Source organism: Carcharodon carcharias, chromosome 20, assembly GCF_017639515.1.
Source record: "Carcharodon carcharias isolate sCarCar2 chromosome 20, sCarCar2.pri, whole genome shotgun sequence".
Taxonomy (NCBI): domain Eukaryota; kingdom Metazoa; phylum Chordata; class Chondrichthyes; order Lamniformes; family Lamnidae; genus Carcharodon; species Carcharodon carcharias.
Genome location: NC_054486.1, coordinates 28,882,527 through 28,904,984, shown reverse-complemented (window position 1 = coordinate 28,904,984; position 22,458 = coordinate 28,882,527). Strand labels below are relative to the sequence as shown.

Genomic DNA, 22,458 nt, shown 5'->3' with positions numbered 1-22,458 from the left:
ACACACACACAGGAGGGGGGAGAGAGACACACACACACACAGGAGGGGGGAGAGAGACACACACACACACAGGAGGGGGGAGAGAGACACACACACACACAGGAGGGGGGAGAGAGACACACACACACACAGGAGGGGGGAGAGAGACACACACACACACAGGAGGGGGGAGAGAGACACACACACACACAGGAGGGGGGAGAGAGACACACACACACACAGGAGGGGGGAGAGAGACACACACACACACAGGAGGGGGGGAGAGAGACACACACACACACAGGAGGGGGGAGAGAGACACACACACACACAGGAGGGGGGAGAGAGACACACACACACACAGGAGGGGGGAGAGAGACACACACACACACAGGAGGGGGGAGAGAGACACACACACACACAGGAGGGGGGAGAGAGACACACACACACACAGGAGGGGGGAGAGAGACACACACACACACAGGAGGGGGGAGAGAGACACACACACACACAGGAGGGGGGAGAGAGACACACACACACACAGGAGGGGGGAGAGAGACACACACACACACAGGAGGGGGGAGAGAGACACACACACACACAGGAGGGGGGAGAGAGACACACACACACACAGGAGGGGGGAGAGAGACACACACACACACAGGAGGGGGGAGAGAGACACACACACACACAGGAGGGGGGAGAGAGACACACACACACACAGGAGGGGGGAGAGAGACACACACACACACAGGAGGGGGGAGAGAGACACACACACACACAGGAGGGGGGAGAGAGACACACACACACACAGGAGGGGGGAGAGAGACACACACACACACAGGAGGGGGGAGAGAGACACACACACACACAGGAGGGGGGAGAGAGACACACACACACACAGGAGGGGGGAGAGAGACACACACACACACAGGAGGGGGGAGAGAGACACACACACACACAGGAGGGGGGAGAGAGACACACACACACACAGGAGGGGGGAGAGAGACACACACACACACAGGAGGGGGGAGAGAGACACACACACACACAGGAGGGGGGAGAGAGACACACACACACACAGGAGGGGGGAGAGAGACACACACACACACAGGAGGGGGGAGAGAGACACACACACACACAGGAGGGGGGAGAGAGACACACACACACACAGGAGGGGGGAGAGAGACACACACACACAGGAGGGGGGAGAGAGACACACACACACAGGAGGGGGGAGAGAGACACACACACAGGAGGGGGGAGAGAGACACACACACAGGAGGGGGGAGAGAGACACACACACAGGAGGGGGGAGAGAGACACACACACAGGAGGGGGGAGAGAGACACACACACAGGAGGGGGGAGAGAGACACACACACAGGAGGGGGGAGAGAGACACACACACAGGAGGGGGGAGAGAGACACACACACAGGAGGGGGGGAGAGAGACACACACACAGGAGGGGGGAGAGAGACACACACACAGGAGGGGGGAGAGAGACACACACACAGGAGGGGGGAGAGAGACACACACACAGGAGGGGGGAGAGAGACACACACACAGGAGGGGGGAGAGAGACACACACACAGGAGGGGGGAGAGAGACACACACACAGGAGGGGGGAGAGAGAGACACACACACAGGAGGGGGGAGAGAGAGAGACACACACACACAGGAGGGGGGAGAGAGAGAGACACACACACACAGGAGGGGGGAGAGAGAGAGACACACACAGGAGGGGGGAGAGAGAGACACACACAGGAGGGGGGAGAGAGAGAGACACACAGGAGGGGGGAGAGAGAGAGACACACACACAGGAGGGGGGAGAGAGAGAGACACACACACAGGAGGGGGGAGAGAGAGAGACACACAGGAGGGGGGAGAGAGAGAGACACACACACACAGGAGGCGGGGCAGAGAGAGAGACACACACACACAGGAGGCGGGGCAGAGAGAGAGAGAGAGACACACACACACACACAGAAGCGGGAGAGAGAGAGAGAGACACACACACGCACACACACAGGAGGGGGAGAGAGAGAGAGACACACAGATACAGGGGGAGGGAGACAGAGAGAGAGAGAGAGACAGACATACAGGGGGAGGGAGAGAGAGAAAGAGAGACAGACAGGCAGACAGATACAGGGGGAGGGAGGGAGAGAGGAACAGAGATACAGACAGACAGATACAGAGGGAGGGGGAGAGAGAGAGAGAGAGAGAGAGAGAGAAAGAAACATGGGGGGAGAGAGACAGAGAGAGAGAGACAGACACAGGCAGATAGAGAGAGAGAGAGAGAGACCAACAGACAGACACACACACAGAGAGGGAAGGAGACAGAGAGAGAGAGAGAGACCCACAGAGAGGAAGGGAGAGACAGACACAGAGACAGTAGCCCAGACTAGCTGTTGCAGAAGAGAAAGGCACTGATGTAAGAATTGTCCCACCAGAGACACACAATGCCATTGGTGCAAAAAGACGGGTCATTTTCAGGCAGTATGTCACAGTAGAAAAACCTGGCACAACAGTCAAATAGAAAAGTTTTAAATGGAAACTGAGTCCATGAAGTTGACAATTCCCAAGGCATTGAGATACTACTTTAATCTCTCCCAAGAAGGGTAAGCGGAAACTATTGGAGTGCAGAGATCTTGGGTCGTCACAGGAGCAGCAGTTTCAGTTCTTTCAGACCTTTAAAACATGGTTAAACAAGGGAGTTCTTCAATCATCCTACAAAAGGCTACACAGACCAGAAGGAACAAAGCTGAAGTTGCTGGGAGAATTAACAGCTTCCTTCAAACACAGAGAAAGTGTTAATGAAGTACTGTGCGTATTCAAGATCAGTGTTATTCACTTTCTAAGTGGAAAGGCATGTATGATCCTCAGAACAGAAGAAATAAAGAATGGTAAAGGTCAGTCAGGAGACTTCAGGCCAGAATTTCTGAAGATATTTGCAGGACTGGGAGAGCTAAAAACAATGTATCGCATGACATTAAGCACAGAAACAAAGCCAATATGCTTGTAAGTACCCAAAAAGGCTTTACTTCCAAAGGTAAAGAAAGAGATCAACTCAATGGTAACATAAGGTGTTATTTTCAGAGTAAAAGAGCCAACAAGGTGGTCCTCAGGGATGGTACAGGTTCTGAATCCAAAGAGTTCCATATGAATATGTATTGATCTCCCACAACTCAATAAAGCTCTGAAAAGGGAAGTCCATCCAATGATCTCAGTAGATGAGGGTTTAGCAAAATTAGGAAAGAGCGCACTATTCCCTAAATTAGACACCAATAGCAGATTCTAGCAAATACCACTAGAAGAGGAGTCCAAGCTTCTCACAACTTTTGTAACACCACTTGGAAGGTTGTGGTTTAACAAGTTACCCTTTGGAATAACATCAGCACCAGAGATCTTTCAATGAACAATCTTTTAGAGGGCTTACATGGATGATGTGATGATACATGAGTCCACTCAAGCTGAGCATGAAATGAGAGTGAAAGCAGTGCTGAGAAGAGGTAGGATTGACATTCAACAGTAAATGCAAGTTTTCACAGCCAACAATCAAGATTCTTGGTCGCATCATGAGTGCATCAGAATAAAGGTTGATCCACTGAAAGCCAGAGTCACAAAAGAATTTCCAGCTTCAAGGAATATCAGAGTTAAAGGTTCATGGAAAAGGTGAATCAAGTGGAAAACTTTCTAAAAAACTTAACAGAACTCAACGAGCCACTACGTCAGCTATTACACCAAGGCAATGAATGGTGTTGGGAAGAAATGTATCAGAAATCATTCCAAAAAAAAAGGCGAGTCGTCACTTAAAGTTGTAGTTACATTCCTGAAAATCATGACTTTAAGTGAAACGACTAAGCGAATCATAGATTCCCACAGGAATCAATGTTAAAGCCAAAGTTAGGTTCCTTTGGACATTTCTCATCCAGAAAAAACAATGTACAAGTTGAAATACTGTACAATACATATGCAGAACTGTACATTCCTAGCTGAAATAATTTAAAAAATACATCACTAAACATAAAAGAAATATAAATTATTTTTTAAAATTATAGCATTCACTTGAGTACAGTACTTTCAGATTGACCAGGCTCTATCTAGTGGCAGAAGTTGATCAGTGCAGGTAGCGGCTGAAGTCCTGACAATTTGACTTACCAATCACTGCCTCTAGGTGGAGCTCAGGACTTCAATGCGAGTTCAGAAGTGAAGCCAGCAACAGGAGCCAGAAGTCAGGAGCCACCGAACAAGGGACTCCGAGGACTAAGGCAAGAAAAGCGGCTGGGAGCCAGCAATGCTGGGAGTGGGAGGAAGAGGGACTGAGAGAGAGGGTGGAAAACTGCAGGAAAAGTTGTGAACTGACAGGCCACAGAAGAGGAGTCTGTGGCAAACATTGAAGTGAAACTGGTAACATTAGATGGGTATATTGACACTATTAAAACTGGTGAAGTGAAACAACATTTAGTGAGTCGACATTAAGTGACAACTTACTATATTAATATATTATGATCTGGAATTACCTGCAATAACAGCAGCGTTCACATCCTCTACAGGATTAGGCGCTATACTTTTTCAGGTAAAAAGTGATGGAAAGTGCAGGCCAATTTATTACTCATCACATTCAGTAATAGATACAGTGAAATGATACACAGTAATTGAAAAGGAAACATTAACAGGCATGTGGGAGATGCAAAAAATTTGCTATGTCTCAAGTCTTCACATTACAGAATCACACAGTGCAGAAGAGGCCCTTCAGCCCATCAAGTCTGCACCGAAATGTGAGAAACACTACGATAGAAACAGACTACAAATTTTTAGCCACGCTAATGAATTGGAAAGGGCTTGCAGCGATGCCATCAAGAACTCAAAAGACTTAAGATTGATGAGATTTTATACTCATCAGGTATATGCTCAAAGGAAACAACAAAGCACAATAGATGCATTATCATGCACTGAAACAGAATCCAGAAAAATGTTACTTGTAGCTGAGGTTGAGGACTTTTCTATAATGACAGTTCCTATGTTAGGCAACTACACAAAGATTGGGTGAATTTTTTTTTAAATTCATTTGTGGGATGTGGGCGTTGCTGACTAGGCAAACATTTATTGCCCATCCCTAATTGCCCTCGAGTAGACGGTGGTGAGCTGTCTTCTTGAAGCACAGCAGTCCATGTGCTGTAGGTACACCCACAGTGCTGTTAAGCAGGGAGTTCCAGGATTTTGACCCAGCGACAGTGAAGGATCGGCAATATATTTCCAAGTCAGGATGGTGAGTGGCTTGGAGGAGAACTTCCAGGTGGTGGTGGGTGTTCCCATTTGTCTACTGCCCTTGTCCTTCTAGATGGTAGTGGCCATGGGTTTAGAAGGTGCTGTTTATGGAGGCTTGGTGAATTCCTGCAGTGCATCTTGTAGATAGTACACACTGCTACCACTGTGCATCGGTAGTGGAGCACGTGAATGTTTGTGGATTGGGGTACCAATCAAACAGGGTGCTTTGTCCTGATGGTGTCAAGCTTCTCAAAGGTTGTGGGAGGTGCACTCATCCAGGCAAGTGGGGAGTATTCCATCACATTCCTGACTTGTGCCTTATAGATGGTGGACAGGCTTTGGGGAGTTAGGTGGTGAGTTACTCACAGTCGGATTGCTAGCCTATGACCTGCTCTAATAGCCACAGTATTTATATGGCCAGTCCAGATCAGTTTATAGTCAATGGTAGCCCCAGGAATTTGATAGTGGGGTGTTCAGTGATGGTAATGCCATTGAATGTCATGGGGCGATGGTTGGATTCTCTCTTGTTGGAGATGGTCATTGCCGGTACTTGTGTGGTGCATATGTTACTTGCCAGTGGTCAGCCCAAGCTTGGATATTGTCCAGGTCTTGCTGCATTTGGACATGGACTGCTTCAGTATCTGAGCAGTCACGAATGATGCTGAACATTGTGCAATCATCAGCGAACATCCCCACTTCTGACCTTATGATGGAAGGAAGGTCATTGATGAAGAAGCTGAAGATGTTTGGGCCTCGGACACTACCGAGGAACTCCTGAAGTGATGCCCTAGAACTGACATGACTGACCTCAACAACCACAACCCTCTTGCTTTGTGCTCGGTATGACTCCAACCAGCAGAGAGTTTTCCCACTGATTCCCATTGACTCCAGTTTTGCTTGGGCTCCCTAAATCCACATTCGGTCAATTGCTGCCTTGATGTCAAGGACAGTCACTCTCGCCGCACCAAATCAAAAAGTTTCAAAAATCAGACGAGGAACATAAGCAAATCAGAGAATTTTGCAGTCGAGGATGGCCAACATATACACCATATCGTACTATCAGACTATATTTCAAGGAAAGAGCACGTCTGACAGTGATTAAGGAATTACTGGTATACGATGATAAAATAGTAATCCAAAGAGCATTGAGATTTGAGATCTTACAACGCTTACACCAAGGTAATTTAGTTATCACAAGCGCATGGCCAGAGCACGGTACTCAGTTTGATAGTGGGGTCTCTCAAAATCATTGGAAGAAATTATATCCAGAATGTTCAATTCACAGACAGGAATCAAAAAAAACAACTAAGTCATCTTCTTTTCCTCCAAGGCAACGGGAACACCCAGGATTAGATTTATTTGAGCATAAAATGGAAAATGTTCATAATAGCAGTATTACAACTCAAGATGGATTGAAGTGAAACAGGAGAATGGTCACGGATCAGAAGCATGAGATTTGAGATCATCTATCAGAAGATGATAATGCCATCCAAAGAAAGTTTTCCCAGTCCATGGGGTTCCTGATATTGTGGTATCTGATAACAGTTCACAATTCGCAAACATTGAGTTAAGAGTTCACAGAATTATTTGGATTTGTTCACACAATTAATTCACCAAGGCAAATGGAGAAGCTGCGAGGTATCACAACTGTAAAGGAATTACTGAAAAAGAATGAGGATTTTCAACTAGGGCTCAAGCAAAAGATACTCACCCTTGCAGAATAGATTGGCTTCATGTGAGTTACTCATGGGAAGAAGGTTGCAGACATTGTATGTGGAAGGGGAGGAATCATTGATGCCACAGGTCAAAGACACAGACTTAGAAAAGTACAAGAAAGGGAGAGGAAACTTACTGATGTAAACAGATGAAACACTATTATAGTCACCAGAGAGCAAGAACATTATCAGATCTTTGAAAGAGTGAACAGGGTTGGATCAGAGATCAATCGAGATTTGGAAAATAGTGGTAAAATCACCACACTTGAGATCCCAAACCATCTTCAAGTTAGATTTCTGTTCAACAGCATCCAGAGGACCAACAGCAGGATGAGAAGGCCTTAGTCCCTACAACTGAGAGGAGAACAAGTTACGGTAGACTGGAGAAGGCACCACAATGCTTAGCAGCGCAAGAGAAGGTGAGAATCTAAAAAAAAAACTGAAGGAAGGAGAGAGAAAAGAGAGAGCAAGAAGAAATACTGCAGAGAGAAAGGAAAATGACATTTAACTAAGTAAGCAAAAAAGAGGCTACATTTCCTATGAGACTTCAAAAAAACTGAAACATTCAGAACAACTAGGAAACTGAAGTTTGGGTTTCCAGGAAAGTCAGAGAACGTTAAAGTCAGAATAGAGACTTGGGAGATTAGTAGAATGGAATATGCTAGACTAAGTCTCATAAAGGCAAAACAAAAACAAAAATACCTGGAAAAACTCAGCAGCTCCGGCAGCATCTGCGGAGAGGAACACAGCTAACGTTTCAAGTTCTGTTGAAGGGTCATTCGGACTCGAAACGTTGGCTGTGCACCTCTCCGCAAATGCTGCCGGACCTGCTGAGTTTTTCCAGGTATTTTTGTTTTTGTTTTGGATTTCCAGCATCCGCAGTTTTTTGCTTTTATCTAAGTCTCATAAAGGGTTAACTGTAATAGTCAGTGATGTCATAGAAGGAAGTGACAAAATCAAGTGATCAGAGATTCTAGGAGAAATCAGCATGGAAAGAAGCTAGTGTAAGGAGTGTTCTCATATCTGTAAATATGTTACAATTAGTGTTTACAGCCGACAATCTTCAGGAGTTATTGAAACTACTTCAACCCAACACAATAAGCTGAGCTTCAAACCCCATATCATATCTATATCATAGACTGCTTACCCTCACTTCCACAACAATTCCCATTTCCACCTTTACCTCTGCCGAACATAAATACTCAATACTATCCTTCCACAGACGTGATAGAAAGGGGGACTGGTGACAAGGTAGAGTTAGTTGTCATCAGTGTGAGAGAAAACTAACTGCCTCCCATCAAATTCCAATTGGTTCAAAATTCTGCTTAGAAGTGCCCCTCCCCCTACATTAAATCTCATTGGTGCCCCTCCCCCTACATTAAATCTCATTGGTTCTATCAACCCAGTCACCTTTTGACCATCAGTAACTTCTGTCTATCAATACAGTAAATTTAAAATCCTTGTTTATAAATACCTCACAGCATTACCCCACACTCTCTCCAAAATATTCTCCAGCTATTCTCAAATGCCCCATTCCTCTTATTCTAACCTCCTTTTCATGCCTCCTTAGCCCGAGCATGGTAGTGAAGCCTTCAATTGCATTAATCCCACTCTCGAACTTCCCACTTCACATTCCACTTTTAAAAACCTTCTCAAGATACATCTCTTCAACCAATCATACATAAAAACATAGACATACACTCAGATAAATTTATGTGGCACCTTTCAAAGGATGCTTCACAGGCATGAAGTAATTTTGAAGCAGAGTCACTATTGTTATGTAGGAAATGCACAGCCAATTTGCATACAACAAGGTCCTCCAAACAGCGATGTGATAATGACCAGATCTGTTTTTTCCTCTTGTGATGTGGATTGAGAAATAAATATTGGCCAGGACACAGGATAACTAACAGCAGTATGGGTGTACCTCTGACAGGCACTCTCAGTACTGCACACAAGTGTCAATCTGGGTATTTATGCTCAAGTCTCTGGAGTGGAATTTGAACCTGTGACCTTCCAATGCAGAGGCACAAATGCTACCAACTGTGCCGTTGCTAACACTTATTCCCTCCTATCTGAAAAGTACCCTGGGGGTGGTGTTTTCAACACAGTGTATTCAAGGCCCTCTCTAAATTCAGATGAAAGGTCATCAATCTGAAATGTTAACTGTTTCCCTCACCACAAATAGTACCTGATCTACTGTATGTTTCCAGAATTTTCTTTTGTAGATGTATTTTCAAAAGGCATTCAATAAGGTGCCACATAAAAAATGACTACACAAGATAAGAACTCATGGTATTGTGGGGAGAGGGAGGGGGATATATTAGCATGACAGAGGATTGGCTAACTAACAGGTATTAGGGATTCGGAAAAAACATATGTGCAAAGATATGAACTAGGAGCATGAGTAGGCCATTCAGCCCCTCAAGCCTTCTCCACCATTTGATAAGATCATAGCTGATCTGACTGTGGCATTAACTCTACTTTTCTGTCTAGCCGCTCTAACCTTTGACTTCCTTGTTTTCAGGTTGGCAAACAATAACTAGTAGATTGATACAGGAATCAGTGCTGGGCCTCAACTATTTATAATCTATATGAATGACTTGGATGAAGGGGCTGAGTGTACTGTAGCCAAATTTGCTGACAATACAAAGGCAGGCAGGGAAGCAGTAGGAAAAATAGTTAAAAGGAGGATACAAAGAATCTGAAAAGGGATATAGAAAGGTTAAATAAGTGGGCAAAAATTTGGTAGATGGAGCATAATGTAGGGAAACGTCAGGTTGTCCATTTCAATGTTTGAATAGAAAAGCAGAATATTATTTAAATATGGAGAGACTGCAGAATGCTGTGGTAAAGAGGGATCTGAGCGCCCTCATATGTATCACAAAAAGTTAGCATTCAGCTCCAGCAAGTAATTAGGAAGACAGATGAGATGTTGGCCTTTATTGCAAGGGGAGCATAAAAGTAGAGAGTCTTGTTACAACTGTACAGGGTATTGTATACTTTTGGTCTTCTTACTCAAGGAGGTATATACATGCATTGCAGGTGATTCAGAGAAGGTTCACTAGGCTGATTCCTGGGATGAAAGAGTTATCTTGAGGAAGTTTCGGCCTATACTCAATGGAGTTTAGAAGAATGAAAGGTGATCGTATTGAAACATAAGATTCTGAGGGGATCTGACATGGTAAATGCTGAGAGAATATTTCCCCTCATAGCAGAATCTAGAACTGGTGGGGGTGGGGGGGGGTTCGTTTCATAGTAAGGTGAATTTAGATGAATGACAAGAAATTTCTTCTCTCAGTCATTAATCTTTGGAATTCAATATCCCAGAGAACGAAGGTCATTGAATGTATTCAAGGATGAGTTAAGGCAGATTTTTGATCAAGGGAGTCAAGGGACATGGGGCAGGCAGGAAAGTGGAGATAAGGCCACAATCAAATCAGCCAAGATTTTATTGAATGGCGAGGCAGGCTCCAGGGATCAAATGCCCTACTCCTATTTCTTGCGACCTTATATTTAAAGGTAGCGTGCCAGACAATTTATGAAATGAAACATTGGAAAAAGAAACGGGGATTAAAAATTTGCTGTAGGAAGCTTAGAAAGACTTGTATTTACCTGGCACCTTTCACAATCTCAGGCCATTGCAAAGTTCTTTACAGCCATTGAAGTACCTTTGAAATGTAGCCACTGTGGCAACATAGGAAAGAAGATAACTAAATTTATGCCCAAGCCAAGGCTGACACCAATCCGACAGCCACTATGTAGGTGGCGGGGTCAGATCAGTCAAGGTTAAAGCGACCGAGAAGGCTTGAAAGTCTCTCAGGACAAAACATGAATGACATGTGGCATAACAGAAGCGCAGCCAGTAACAGGAAAAAAAAATACACCTCAGGTGTCGTTTAAACGGAGGCGGGTGGTTTAATATTCGGTCCCCTCAGTCAGTCGCCTTCCAGCCTGGAATTAGCCGCCCCGCCAAAAAAAAAACAAAGGCTTGTGCATGTTATACGTCTTCTGCTACAGGAGACCGAGCCACCGCCCGACAATAATTTATTATAACAGAGGCGAACAAATCCTACTCACCAACATATCTCTCTCTTTCCACCCACCCCCCCCCCAAAACACTACAGTGATCACAAACCCATTCCTTACCTGGGTTCTAAGTGAATTTGAACCCCCGAAGGCCGCCACCGACCAATCACCTCGCGCGACTCCTGATTCGAGAATTTTAAATTCAACCGCCTTTGCCTGCTGGAGCCGCCGCGCATGCGTGCTAACGGTTTGACGCCAGCCCACTGCTTCAAGATTTTTAACCAGCCCAGCCTTCTTTTCCAATCTGAAATGTTGAATAATAATAATTAAGAGGGGGAACATATTCGAAAGCAAATTTGGAATCGTTTCAGAAAAAAAGAATTTAACTGCGGATCACAAGCTGGAAGTGACGTCACGGTGGAGGGAGGACGGAATTTGAATTACGAGGCGGCTATTTTTCTATGTATCTTCTTCAGGTGCATTGGAGTTGAGGTGGTAATGAGAGGAGGTAATGTTGGAGTTAATGGAGGTATTTTAGAGCGTGGGGCAACGGGGGCTGTTGGGGTTGTCAGTGATTGCAGGTTATTAACAGGGGGAGTGAGTGCAGCCACTAATAGCGGATTTTTGGGTGTGGGAACTTTGCGGCATAGGTAATGGTGGGTAGTTGGTTGTGAGGGGCATTAGTGATTGCAAGTGATGGTAAGTTATTGGGTTTGGATGGGGTCGTTAGTGACTGCACTTAATGCTGGGAGTCAATACTCTATGGGGTGTTAGTAAGCGCAGATAAATTATGAGTTGTTGATGGGGCTTTAGTGACGAGAGGTAATGATTGGTTATCGTGTGTGGGGGCGTTAGAGTGCAGGGAATGGTGGGTTGTTGTCAGTGGATGGGACATTAGTGACCAGAGGTAATGGTGGTTTATTGTGTGTGGGGGCATCAGTGAGTATAGGTATTTTTTTCATGGGATGTGGGTGTTGCTGGCTAGGCCAGCATTTATCACCCATCCCTAAAAACTGATGCCTTTCAGAGGGCACTTAAGAGTCAACCACATTGCTGTGGGTCTGGAGTCACATGTAGGCCAGACCAGGTAAGGACAGCAAATTCCCTTCTCTAAAGAGACATTTGTTTTTACGACAATCGGCAATGGTTTCATGGTCATCATCCAGATTTTTATTGAATTAAAATTTCACCGTCTGCCGTGGTGGGATTCAAACCAGGGTCACCAGAGCTTTACCAGTCCAGTGACAAAAGCGCTACACCACCACCTCCTTATTGTCAGTGGTGGGGCATTAGTGACCAGAGTAATTATGGTTTAGCAGGTAATGGTGCTTTTCAACAAGAGTGGCTCATGATGCATGTTAATGGGGTTTGTTGGCTGTTCAGTGACAAGGTGGGGGGGTATATCAGCTGGAAAATTAATGTCTTGATAATGAGGGGTATTGACTGTGAGTGATGATTAGTTGCTGCATGTAAAAGGGGTTTATGAGCTCTGAAAGTGGGAGTTCAAATTAGTTACAGGCAAATGGAGATTATCAGCTGCATTGGAAGAGTTGGTGATTTAAGTAACTGGTTTGCCTGCCTTGTGTGATAGGGATGCTGGTTATACCAGGTAAAGAAATATCATTGAACTTGTGTTTGCTGATAATGGAGGTTTATCAGCCATGAATGGGTATTAGTGACACTGTATAAGGAGGTCTATTGGCCGTGAAGCCATTACAAACAACTTGGCAAGTCTTTTTCGACTGCAACTTCCAAACCTGCAAATCCTACCATCCAGAAAGACAAAGTAGCAGATGTATGGGAGCACCACCACCTGCAAGTTCCCCTGCAAGCTGTACACTATCCTGACTTGGAACTGTATTGCCGTTCCTTCACTGTCACCAGATCAAAATCCTGGAACTCCTTTCCTAATAGCACTATGGGTTTACCTGCACCAGATGGGCTGCAGCTATACAAGAAGGTGGTGCAACGCCTTCATCTTGAGGGCAGTTAGGGATGGATATCAAATGCTGGTCTTGCCAGTGATGCCCACATCCTATGAAAGAATGAAAAAAGTGATACTCTGGGTGCAATTAGATAGATAAGCATGGAACTAAGTGAGATCAGTCCCACTCAGCTCGATGACAAGCTGAGACGTTGAAAAAGGATGGTTTGATCAACCATGATGTTGGCTGCAGATAGGTCAAGAAGGATGAGGAGGGATAGTTTACCTTTGTGACTTTTGAAAAGAGCTGTTTTCACACTGGCAGGGGTGCAAACCTGATCTGGAAAGATGGGCACAGATTTGGGTGCATGTTCAAAGAATTTGTACAGGAAAGGAAGGTTGGAGATGGGGTTGTAGTTTGTGAGGACGGTGAGGTCAAGGATTGTTTAATTTTTGAGGAGTGGGGTGATGAGGCAGATTTGGAGTGCACACGAGGGGAGATGGGAAAGATCTAAGCTCAGGGCTAGGACGAAGAGGGAACTTGAGGGAGTTTGGTCTAATAAAAGGGAGGAATGCCACAGAGGCAGCTGATTGTCTGGTCTCGAACTTAGCAACAAAGAAGTCCATAAGCTTCTCACACTTATTGGTGGAGGGCAAACAGGTTTAAGATGGTTTGCAGCAGAGTTTATCTTTGGTTTATCTTTGCATTCCAAGATGATCATCTTGTCCACCACATCCTTTCAGGGCTGCCTTGGACTTGCTAGGGGAAGAGCCAGGGTGAGAGAGAGTAATGGCTTCATTGGGGGTGAGGACATCAAATGTGGAGTTTTAGGGTGCAGTTGAGTGAAGCAGTCACTGCAGCGACGTTATGGCGAATAGAGGGCCAAAGGCGAAATAGTTCAATAATTTTCAATGCGCAGTTAAATAAATTGGGTGATTTTTTTTTTAAATTCCAGCAGGGATATTAATGGAGTTAGGGTTGGGGCATGAAAAGGGGAATGTGGATGGAGAGTAATACAAGTGATCACTGATAGCCTTATCTGCGATTGATATAAAGGGACCAGTGAGAATATGTGAGATGGCAAGGTCAAGGAGGTGGCTTTGAATATGGGTGGTGGAGTTTATAGTTAAGATTGGAAACCTGACAGGAAGCTGGATCAGGCAATTCTGTTGTAATAGATGTCTCAGGAGGTGGGAAGTTTTAAAAACGTGCTTCTTTAGGAATAGACCTAGAGTTGTATTATTTACAGTTTGTTTTTCACAGTTTTTAGATAAACCATTCAGAAAATCTTACCACTTGTATATCTGTGCATGCACCTAAATTGATGGGGCTTGAAAGAAGTTCAAATTGAGTGAGTAGGTCAGAATGGCACCATGCCACAGGTTTCATTGAATTTGTGCACTTATATTTGTGTGGTTCATTTTTAGGGAAGCTCTGGTCCAGGCAATACTGCCAAGTGTGGTGCTGTTATTCATTCACACATGTCCCAGATTCAATACATGCAGTGTGTTAGCTGGTGAGTTGGGGTACTAAAATTGACTTCACATAGAGGGAGGGACCACATTTCTCACTCCTCCTCATATTCAGTTGCCGATTATGGAACTGAATTGCACGGTGATCCCTATGTCAAGGTTCACTCTTAATGCTTGCATGTGGAGTGTTGCTTGAGCAAGTTACTGGAGGACAGCGGAAATCATACCCCATTATGGGTTCTGCTCCTGCAGCACATGATTATATGTCTGGGGGAAGGAGTGCTTAACAGGCAGGATCAGTGGTGCAAAGTTTTGTGGTTGGCATTCTGTGTGGATTTTGGATTAATAAAATTTCTGAGCTAGTTCAGATATCCTGTCTGCAGCGTGTGTGGGAATAAAATAAATTGTCTTGTAGCACCATCTGTCACCTGTATTCCCTGCAAACATGGCTTCTCGAATGTGGGGCTGCAGCTGACCTCTCCTCAGCCATGGAAAATGTAAATCAGCTAGTGAAGTGGTGCAACCTGTGCCCCGCAATGTGGAAGCAGATCAGGTTTAAAATTGGAAATGTATATACAACAAAATTGTTTGGGCCTTTGTTCTATCTGTCCTCCTCCCTCACTATCTTATATTTCTACAGTATTGTCTGCCTGAAGAGATGCAGCGGTCCAGATTACCTATTTACCAACCATGGCGTGCACATACTGCAGTGCCTCCATTGGAAGCCCCGATTGCCAAGATGTTCAGAACAGGTAAACTCAGTGTATATATTTGGAGAAATGGTTTTGTGCACTGTTGCTTTTTGAGTTCTGTGGCTTGCCATAGTCATGACCTCTGAAGTAATAAAAACAAAAAAACTGCGGATGCTGGAAATCCAAAACAAAAACAGAATTACCTGGAGAAACTCAGCAGGTCTGGCAGCATCGGTGGAGAAGAAAAGAGTTGACATTTCGAGTCCTCATGACCCTTCGACAGAACTTGAGTTCGAGTCCAAGAAAGAGTTGAAATATAAGCTGGTTTAAGGTGTGTGGTTTGGGTGGGTGGGTGGGTGGGTGTGTGGGGGGGGTGGGGGGGAAGAAGAGAGAGAGAGAGAGAGAGAAGTGGAGGGGGTTGGTGTGGTTGTAGGGACAAACAAGCAGTGATAGAAGCAGATCATCAAAAGATGTCACCAACAAAAGAACACATAGGTGTTAAAGTTGGTGATATTATCTAAACAAATGTGCTAATTAAGAATGGATGGTAAGGCACTCAAGGTATAGCTCTAGTGGGGGTGGGGAGAGCATAAAAGATTTAAAAATAATGGAAATAGGTGGGAAAAGAAAAATCTATATAATTTATTGGAAAAAAAAAACAAAAGGAAGGGGGAAACAGAAAGGGGGTGGGGTTGGAGGAGGGAGCTCAAGACCTAAAGTTGTTGAATTCAATATTCAGTCCGGAAGGCTGTAAAGTGCCTAGTCGGAAGATGAGGTGTTGTTCCTCCAGTTTGCGTTGGGCTTCACTGGAACAATGCAGCAAGCCAAGGACAGACATGTGGGCAAGAGAGCAGGGTAGTGTGTTAAAATGGCAAGCGACAGGGAGGTTTGGGTCATTCTTGCGGACAGACCGCAGGTGTTCTGCAAAGCGGTCGCCCAGTTTACGTTTGGTCTCTCCAGTGTAGAGGAGACCGCATTGGGAGCAACGAATGCAGTAGACTAAGTTGGGGGAAATGCAAGTGAAATGCTGCTTCACTTGAAAGGAGTGTTTGGGCCCTTGGACGGTGAGGAGAGAGGAAGTGAAGGGGCAGGTGTTGCATCTTTTGCGTGGGCATGGGGTGGTGCCATAGGAGGGGGTTGAGGAGTAGGGGGTGATGGAGGAGTGGACCAGGGTGTCCCGGAGGGAACGATCCCTATGGAATGCCGATAGGGGGGGTGAAGGCAAGATGTGTTTGGTGGTGGCATCATGCTGGAGTTGGCGGAAATGGCGGAGGATGATCCTTTGAATGCGGAGGCTGGTGGGGTGATAAGTGAGGACAAGGGGGACCCTATCATGTTTCTGGGAGGGAGGAGAAGGCGTGAGGGCGGATGCGCGGGAGATGGGCCGGACATGGTTGAGGCTGCTTCATGCTCTCGTCGGGACTTGGAAAAATTTATTAATTTTGCTTCCAATCTCCACCCCTCCATCATTTTCACGTGGTCCATCTCTGACACTTCCCTTCCCTTCCTTGACCTCTCTGTCTAAATCTCTGGTGATAGACTGTCCACCAATATCCAATACAAACCCACCGACTCCCACAGCTACCTCGACTACAGCTCCTCACACCCCGCTTCCTGTAAGGACTCCATCCCATTCTCTCAGTTCCTTCACCTCCGTCACATCTGTTCCGATGATGCTACCTTCAAAAACAGTTCGTCTGAGATGTCCTCCTTCTTCCTTAACCGAGGTTTTCCACCCACAGTCGTTGACAGGGCCCTCAACCATGTCTGGCCCATCTCCCGCGCATCCGCCCTCACGCCTTCTCCTCCCTCCCAGAAACATGATAGGGTCCCCCTTGTCCTCACTTATCACCCCACCAGCCTCCGCATTCAAAGGATCATCCTCCGCCATTTCTGCCAACTCCAGCATGATGCCACCACCAAACACATCTTGCCTTCACCCCCCCTGTCAGCATTCCGTAAGGATCGTTCCCTCCGGGACACCCTGGTCCACTCCTCCATCACCCCCTACTCCTCAACCTCCTCCTATGGCACCTCCCCATGCCCACGCAAAAGATGCAACACCTGCCCCTTCACTTCCTCTCTCCTCACCGTCCAAGGGCTCAAACACTCCTTTCAAGTGAAGCAGCATTTCACTTGCATTTCCCCCAACTTAGTCTACTGCATTCGTTGCTGCCAATGTGGTCTCCTCTACATTGGAGAAACCAAACGTAAACTGGGCGACCACTTTGCAGAACATGCGGTCTGTCCACAAGAATGACCCAAACCTCCCTGTCGCTTGCCATTTTAACACACCACCCTGCTCTCTTGCCCACATGTCTGTCCTTGGCTTGCTGCATTGTTCCAGTGAAGCCCAACATAAACTGGAGGAACAGCACCTCATCTTCCGACTAGGCACTTTACAGCCTTCCGGACTGAATATTGAATTCAACAACTTTAGGTCTTGAGCTCCATCCCCACCCCCTTTCTGTTTCCCCCTTCCTTTTGTTTTTTTTCCAATAAATTATATAGATTTTTCTTTTCCCACCTATTTCCATTATTTTTAAATCTTTTATGCTCTCCCCACCCCCACTAGAGCTATACCTTGAGTGCCTTACCATCCATTCTTAATTAGCACATTTGTTTAGATAATATCACCAACTTTAACACCTGTGTGTTCTTTTGTTCTATTGTTGGTGACATCTTTTGATGATCTGCTTCTATCACTGCTTGTTTGTCCCTACAACCACACCAACCCCCTCCACTTCTCTCTCTCTCTCTCTCTCTCTCTTCTTCCCCCCCACCCCCCCCCCCCCCACACACCCACCCACCCACCCACCCAAACCACACACCTTAAACCAGCTTATATTTCAACTCTTTCTTGGACTCGAACTCCAGTTCTGTCGAAGGGTCATGAGGACTCGAAACGTCAACTCTTTTCTTCTCCGCCGATGCTGCCAGCCCTCTGAAGTAATCTTTGATTAAAACAAAGGATTGAGGCAGAAGCCATTTTGCCCGCCACATGAAACATGCTGTCAGGTATGTGCAGCTAAAATTGAGTGGATTTTGATAGTTGTAGGATAGTCAGTCGCTCTATGAAACAGTGGAGAATAATTAAAACTTCAGTCTGCAACTTTGTACCGGACATCGACTGCTGGGTAAGTCAGTATGGCTTTGAATATTCTAGTACTGGCTTCTATGGAGATGAGGGCAGATTTGAGAATGTATTGGAAATTCTTCCACCTCAATGGCAGAACTATGAAATTGCCTCAGAGTTAAACAAGAAATCTGAACAAGTAAGAGTAGCTACTCTGTTATCAGTGCAGGGGACCTTTGCTGAGGAGCAGAAAAGCCAGTCTTGAGATTTTGGAGCCCTTGAAGACCCTCTTTGAACCCTCTACTAATGTTATTTAAGAACGCTACATGTTCAATACCAGTGCTCAAGAAGAGGGTTAGAATATTGATCAGTATGTGACTACTGAGATGTCTAGCTGAATCCTGAGTGTGAGCAACTGAAGGATGATCTGGTCAGAGGTAGGATTCTCGTAGGAACAAGAGATCCTGCTGAGAAAAGGAAAACTTGTTCTCAAAAGAGCTTTGACATGGGGAGAAGCTCTGAAGTGGTTAATCATAAGGTGAAGAGTATTGATGGGAGAAACAACGAAGCTTTACACTATCCTGAGGGGCAGTTCAGGCCTTCCAAGCACACAACAATGGAGAAAAGGAAGAGCTATTTACAAAAGAGGCAGCAGAAAGATCAAAACCAGAGTACTGGATGTAAATATTGTGGATGACACCACACAAGAAAAGGAAGGTTGTCCAGTGTGGGAAAGCAATGGTCTAACTGCAAGAAGTTGATTCACTTTGCATGCAAATGTTTTGCTGGAAAGAAGAAAAGCAAGCCTAAAACAAAAGTTGCTGGAGATGTCAGGTGACTATTCTGATGAATCACTCGATACCCAAGAACAGGTTGGCACTGTCAAGTCTCAAGTTTAAAAAATGGTTTGTGACTGTGGAAAACAATGACTGCAGAAGAACAGCATCAAGTTAAGGTGAATTGTCCGATAGACACTGGTGTGACATGCAACATCGGATTTCGCAGACCTACATGAAGTCACTGAAGATGGTGACCCAAAAATGATGCTGTTGAAAGTAAAGCTGAGGCTATATGATGGAACAATGCTCACCCCAAAAGGACAAACTAAGCTGAGCCCAATGCAATGGGAAGAAAACAATTGCTGTTCCAAATAGTAGACACAAAGCAAAGTTCCCTCATCTCGGCTGAAACAAGTCAAAAGTTTGGAATGGTAGACCTCCATGTACCAGAAGAGATTTGCAGTGTTTTGCATAGCACCATTAACTTCTGAACAGATCCTGTCAAATTACAAAGATGTTTTCACAGGTCTTGAAGGCCTTTCTGGTGAATATAATCTTGAAGTAGATGAGTGTGAGACCAACCCAGCATTTTCCAAGGAGGAGAGTTCCAGCTGCCTTCAAGTCCAACATGAAAGACAAGGTAGAGGAGTTTGAAAAGATGGGCGTAATCAAGAAAGCGACAACTGCTACAGACTAGATTAACAACATGGTAGCAGTGAAAAATCCTGGAAAGCTGAGAGTGTGCATAGATCCAAAGGACCTCAAAGTTTTGAAGAGCTCTCACTACCTCTGCCAACTATTGAAGAAATTTTGCTGCAACTTGCCATCGCAAAGGTCTTTTGCACCCTAGATGTGAAGGATGGATACTACAAGTAAAGTTGGGTGAAAACAGTTTTCTGACTACATTATGGATGCTATTTGGGAGGTACAGATAGTACGTGTGCCATTTGGCATTTCTACTGCTCAGGAACAGTATCAATGCAGACAGAATGAGATAGTCAATAATCTTCCAGAAGTGGAAGCCATCGTGGTTCATCTGCTGGACTGTGAATGTGGAGATACCATGGAGGAAGACATCGCAGACCATGATCAGAAAATATAGTAAGACTGCTAGAGAGAACTCATCAGATGAACCTGAAGATTACTGAAGTCAGATACACAGGTCATGTGATGACAGCGAAAGGACTTCACCTTTATCCTGATGAGGTACAAGCTGTAGCAGAGATGCAGCAACTAAGAGATGTGAAGGTAGTTCAATGGTTTGTAGGATTTTTGAATAACTTAGCCAAATTCTTCCCCAATTTGGCATCAGTGTGAACCTCTGCGCAAGTTCACTGCAAGGAATGTTCAGTGGTCTTGGGGCACAGAACAAAAGGCAGCTTTCACTTCCATCAAACAACTAGTGACAACAATGCCAGCACTGAAATGCTATGATTTCAATGATGGGATCACTCTGCAGTGTGATGCCAGCTATATTGGCTTGAAGCAAGCCTCATGCAGCAAGGACAACCAGTTGCATTTTCATCCAGAATGTTTTCACCCTGTGTTTAATGTAAACTGACCCTACGCACAGATCAGGAAAGAGTGCCTGGTTATTGTCTTTGCTTGTGAGCATTTTAATCAGTACCTGTTTGGGAGAGACAAAGCCACTTCAAGGCATCTTTCTCAAACCACTTCTTTCTGCTCAAACTCCTGCAAAGGATGTTAATTCGTGTGCAGAAATATTATTTGGAAGTGAAGTACAAGCACGGGAAGCGGATGTACATTGGCAGCATGCTGTCAAGAGCTGTACTCACTCCTTCTGTTTGAAGGAAGTTGATGCTAGTACAGAGTGTGGAATCTTCCATATTTAATGAGAAGCAATAGCATGATGTGCTCTGGCACCCAGCAGAGACATTGAATATAACAAGCAAGTGTCTTGCTCAGATCATGCAAACTGTGCAACAAGATACAACTCTCCTCGTGCTACAGGAAGTAGTGATGAAAGGATAGCCGGAAACCATCAAGGACACACGTGTGGCTATAAGAGAGTACTGGGCATACAAGGATAAAGTGATTGCTCAAGGTGGCATCTTGTACCAGGGAACTAGTCGTCAACCCTAAGGGGATGAGGAAAGAGATGCTGAAGCATATCCATACAAGCCATCAAGGTATTGACCCTGAGGAGGGTAAGAGAAGTGCTTTATGAGCCAATCGTGAGTAATGAGATCAAGGACTGCACCAGCCAATGTAGTGCTTGTAATGGATATCAAGCTAAAGAACCACTCGTGCTGCATGACATCCCAGAACAGATTAGAAATAGTTTTTTTCATGCATGTATGACCTTCTTTACAAACCATGTATATATGGATAAGTTGTAACTGCAAATGACGTTGCCTAGACTTGTTTTTTTTACCTTTTTGTGAAAAGGGGAATGTTTGGAGAAATGCTTTGTGCACTGTTTCCTTTTGAGTTCTGTGATTTGCTATAGTCATGAGCTTTGAGGTCATCTTGATAAAACAAAGGATTGAGGCAGAAGCCATTTTACCCATCACCTGATTCAGTATATAAGAAGTTTATAAGGCAAAGACAGTGAGATGTTTTGATTGAGCATGGAACACCAGATGGATGTTGTGTTACATTAAGCACATTTCTACATTTTGTTTATATGCAACTCGATCTGTCCCGTCCTTTTTAATGTACGAAAACATTCCGCAGTGCACTTGGACATAAAGTGACATGGAATCAAAAAAGGAAATATAAGCTGGGATGGCGGAACACTTGGTCAAAAAATGTAGGTACTAAGGTATGCCTTAAAGGAGGAGAGGCTTAGTAAGTGAGTTGCCAAGCCTGGAACCTAGGCAAATGAAGACATGACTGCCAGTGGCTGAACAAAGGAAAACTTTTCAGCTGGTTTTAGGGTTAGAGGAAGTCGGAGATGGGGAGGTGCAAAACCATGGAGAGTTTGAACATGAGGCGCTGGTGGACCAGAAGTCGATGTTGGTCAGTAAGCTCGGGTGATGGATAAGTGGTTTAATTGATTCGTTTGTCACATTGCTAGCACATACCAATAACAGTGATTTTCATGTTTATCTAATACACCATTTCTTTCCCAATGTAGGTAAAATCTTGCAGCCTTCATTGAGAAATCACCCTGTGAACCTAAAGCTCCCAGAATTTGATAAAGATTTGCCTCAGGCATTTAATTTTTCACAGAAAGTGTCTAGTGCTGTCACGTTTGAGGCAACTTCAAAGCCAAGTAAAGTGGCTTTAAACAAAAGGTAAAGTTCATCCTATAATCTAAGATGAGTAGTGTAAATTACATGTTCTTTGCATACACTGAGTATACAAGTCTGAGTTTTCAACTTGGCAAGTTAAATGAAGTCTTATAAACTGGTGACTTTATAAATGAGATGGATGCTGCTATTCCAATGGTCTCCATTTGCTTGCAATGGCAATTTTTTACTTCCACCTGTTTCCTTCTAGATATCCTAAATCCAAAAGGGAAAAGTGAAGATTGGGGAAGAAAAGTGTAATTATG

General features: G+C 44.9%; 2 protein-coding genes across 2 annotated transcripts in view; one reads left to right on the top strand and one right to left on the bottom strand.

Annotated features, from left to right (window-relative positions):
• knl1 (kinetochore scaffold 1) overlaps window positions 1-11,216 on the bottom strand; it is a 135,234-nt gene extending 124,018 nt beyond the window's left edge. The window contains exon 1 of the mRNA XM_041214291.1: window positions 11,115-11,216. The gene's annotated coding sequence lies outside the window, so the exon portion shown is untranslated. The remainder of the gene's footprint in view (window positions 1-11,114) is intronic.
• LOC121292298 overlaps window positions 3,419-22,458 on the top strand; it is a 44,679-nt gene continuing 25,639 nt past the window's right edge. The window contains exons 1-5 of the mRNA XM_041214147.1: window positions 3,419-3,510; window positions 4,157-4,250; window positions 7,274-7,384; window positions 15,032-15,143; window positions 22,039-22,198. Coding sequence (XP_041070081.1) covers window positions 3,419-3,510; window positions 4,157-4,250; window positions 7,274-7,384; window positions 15,032-15,143; window positions 22,039-22,198 — 569 coding nt within the window. The remainder of the gene's footprint in view (window positions 3,511-4,156; window positions 4,251-7,273; window positions 7,385-15,031; window positions 15,144-22,038; window positions 22,199-22,458) is intronic.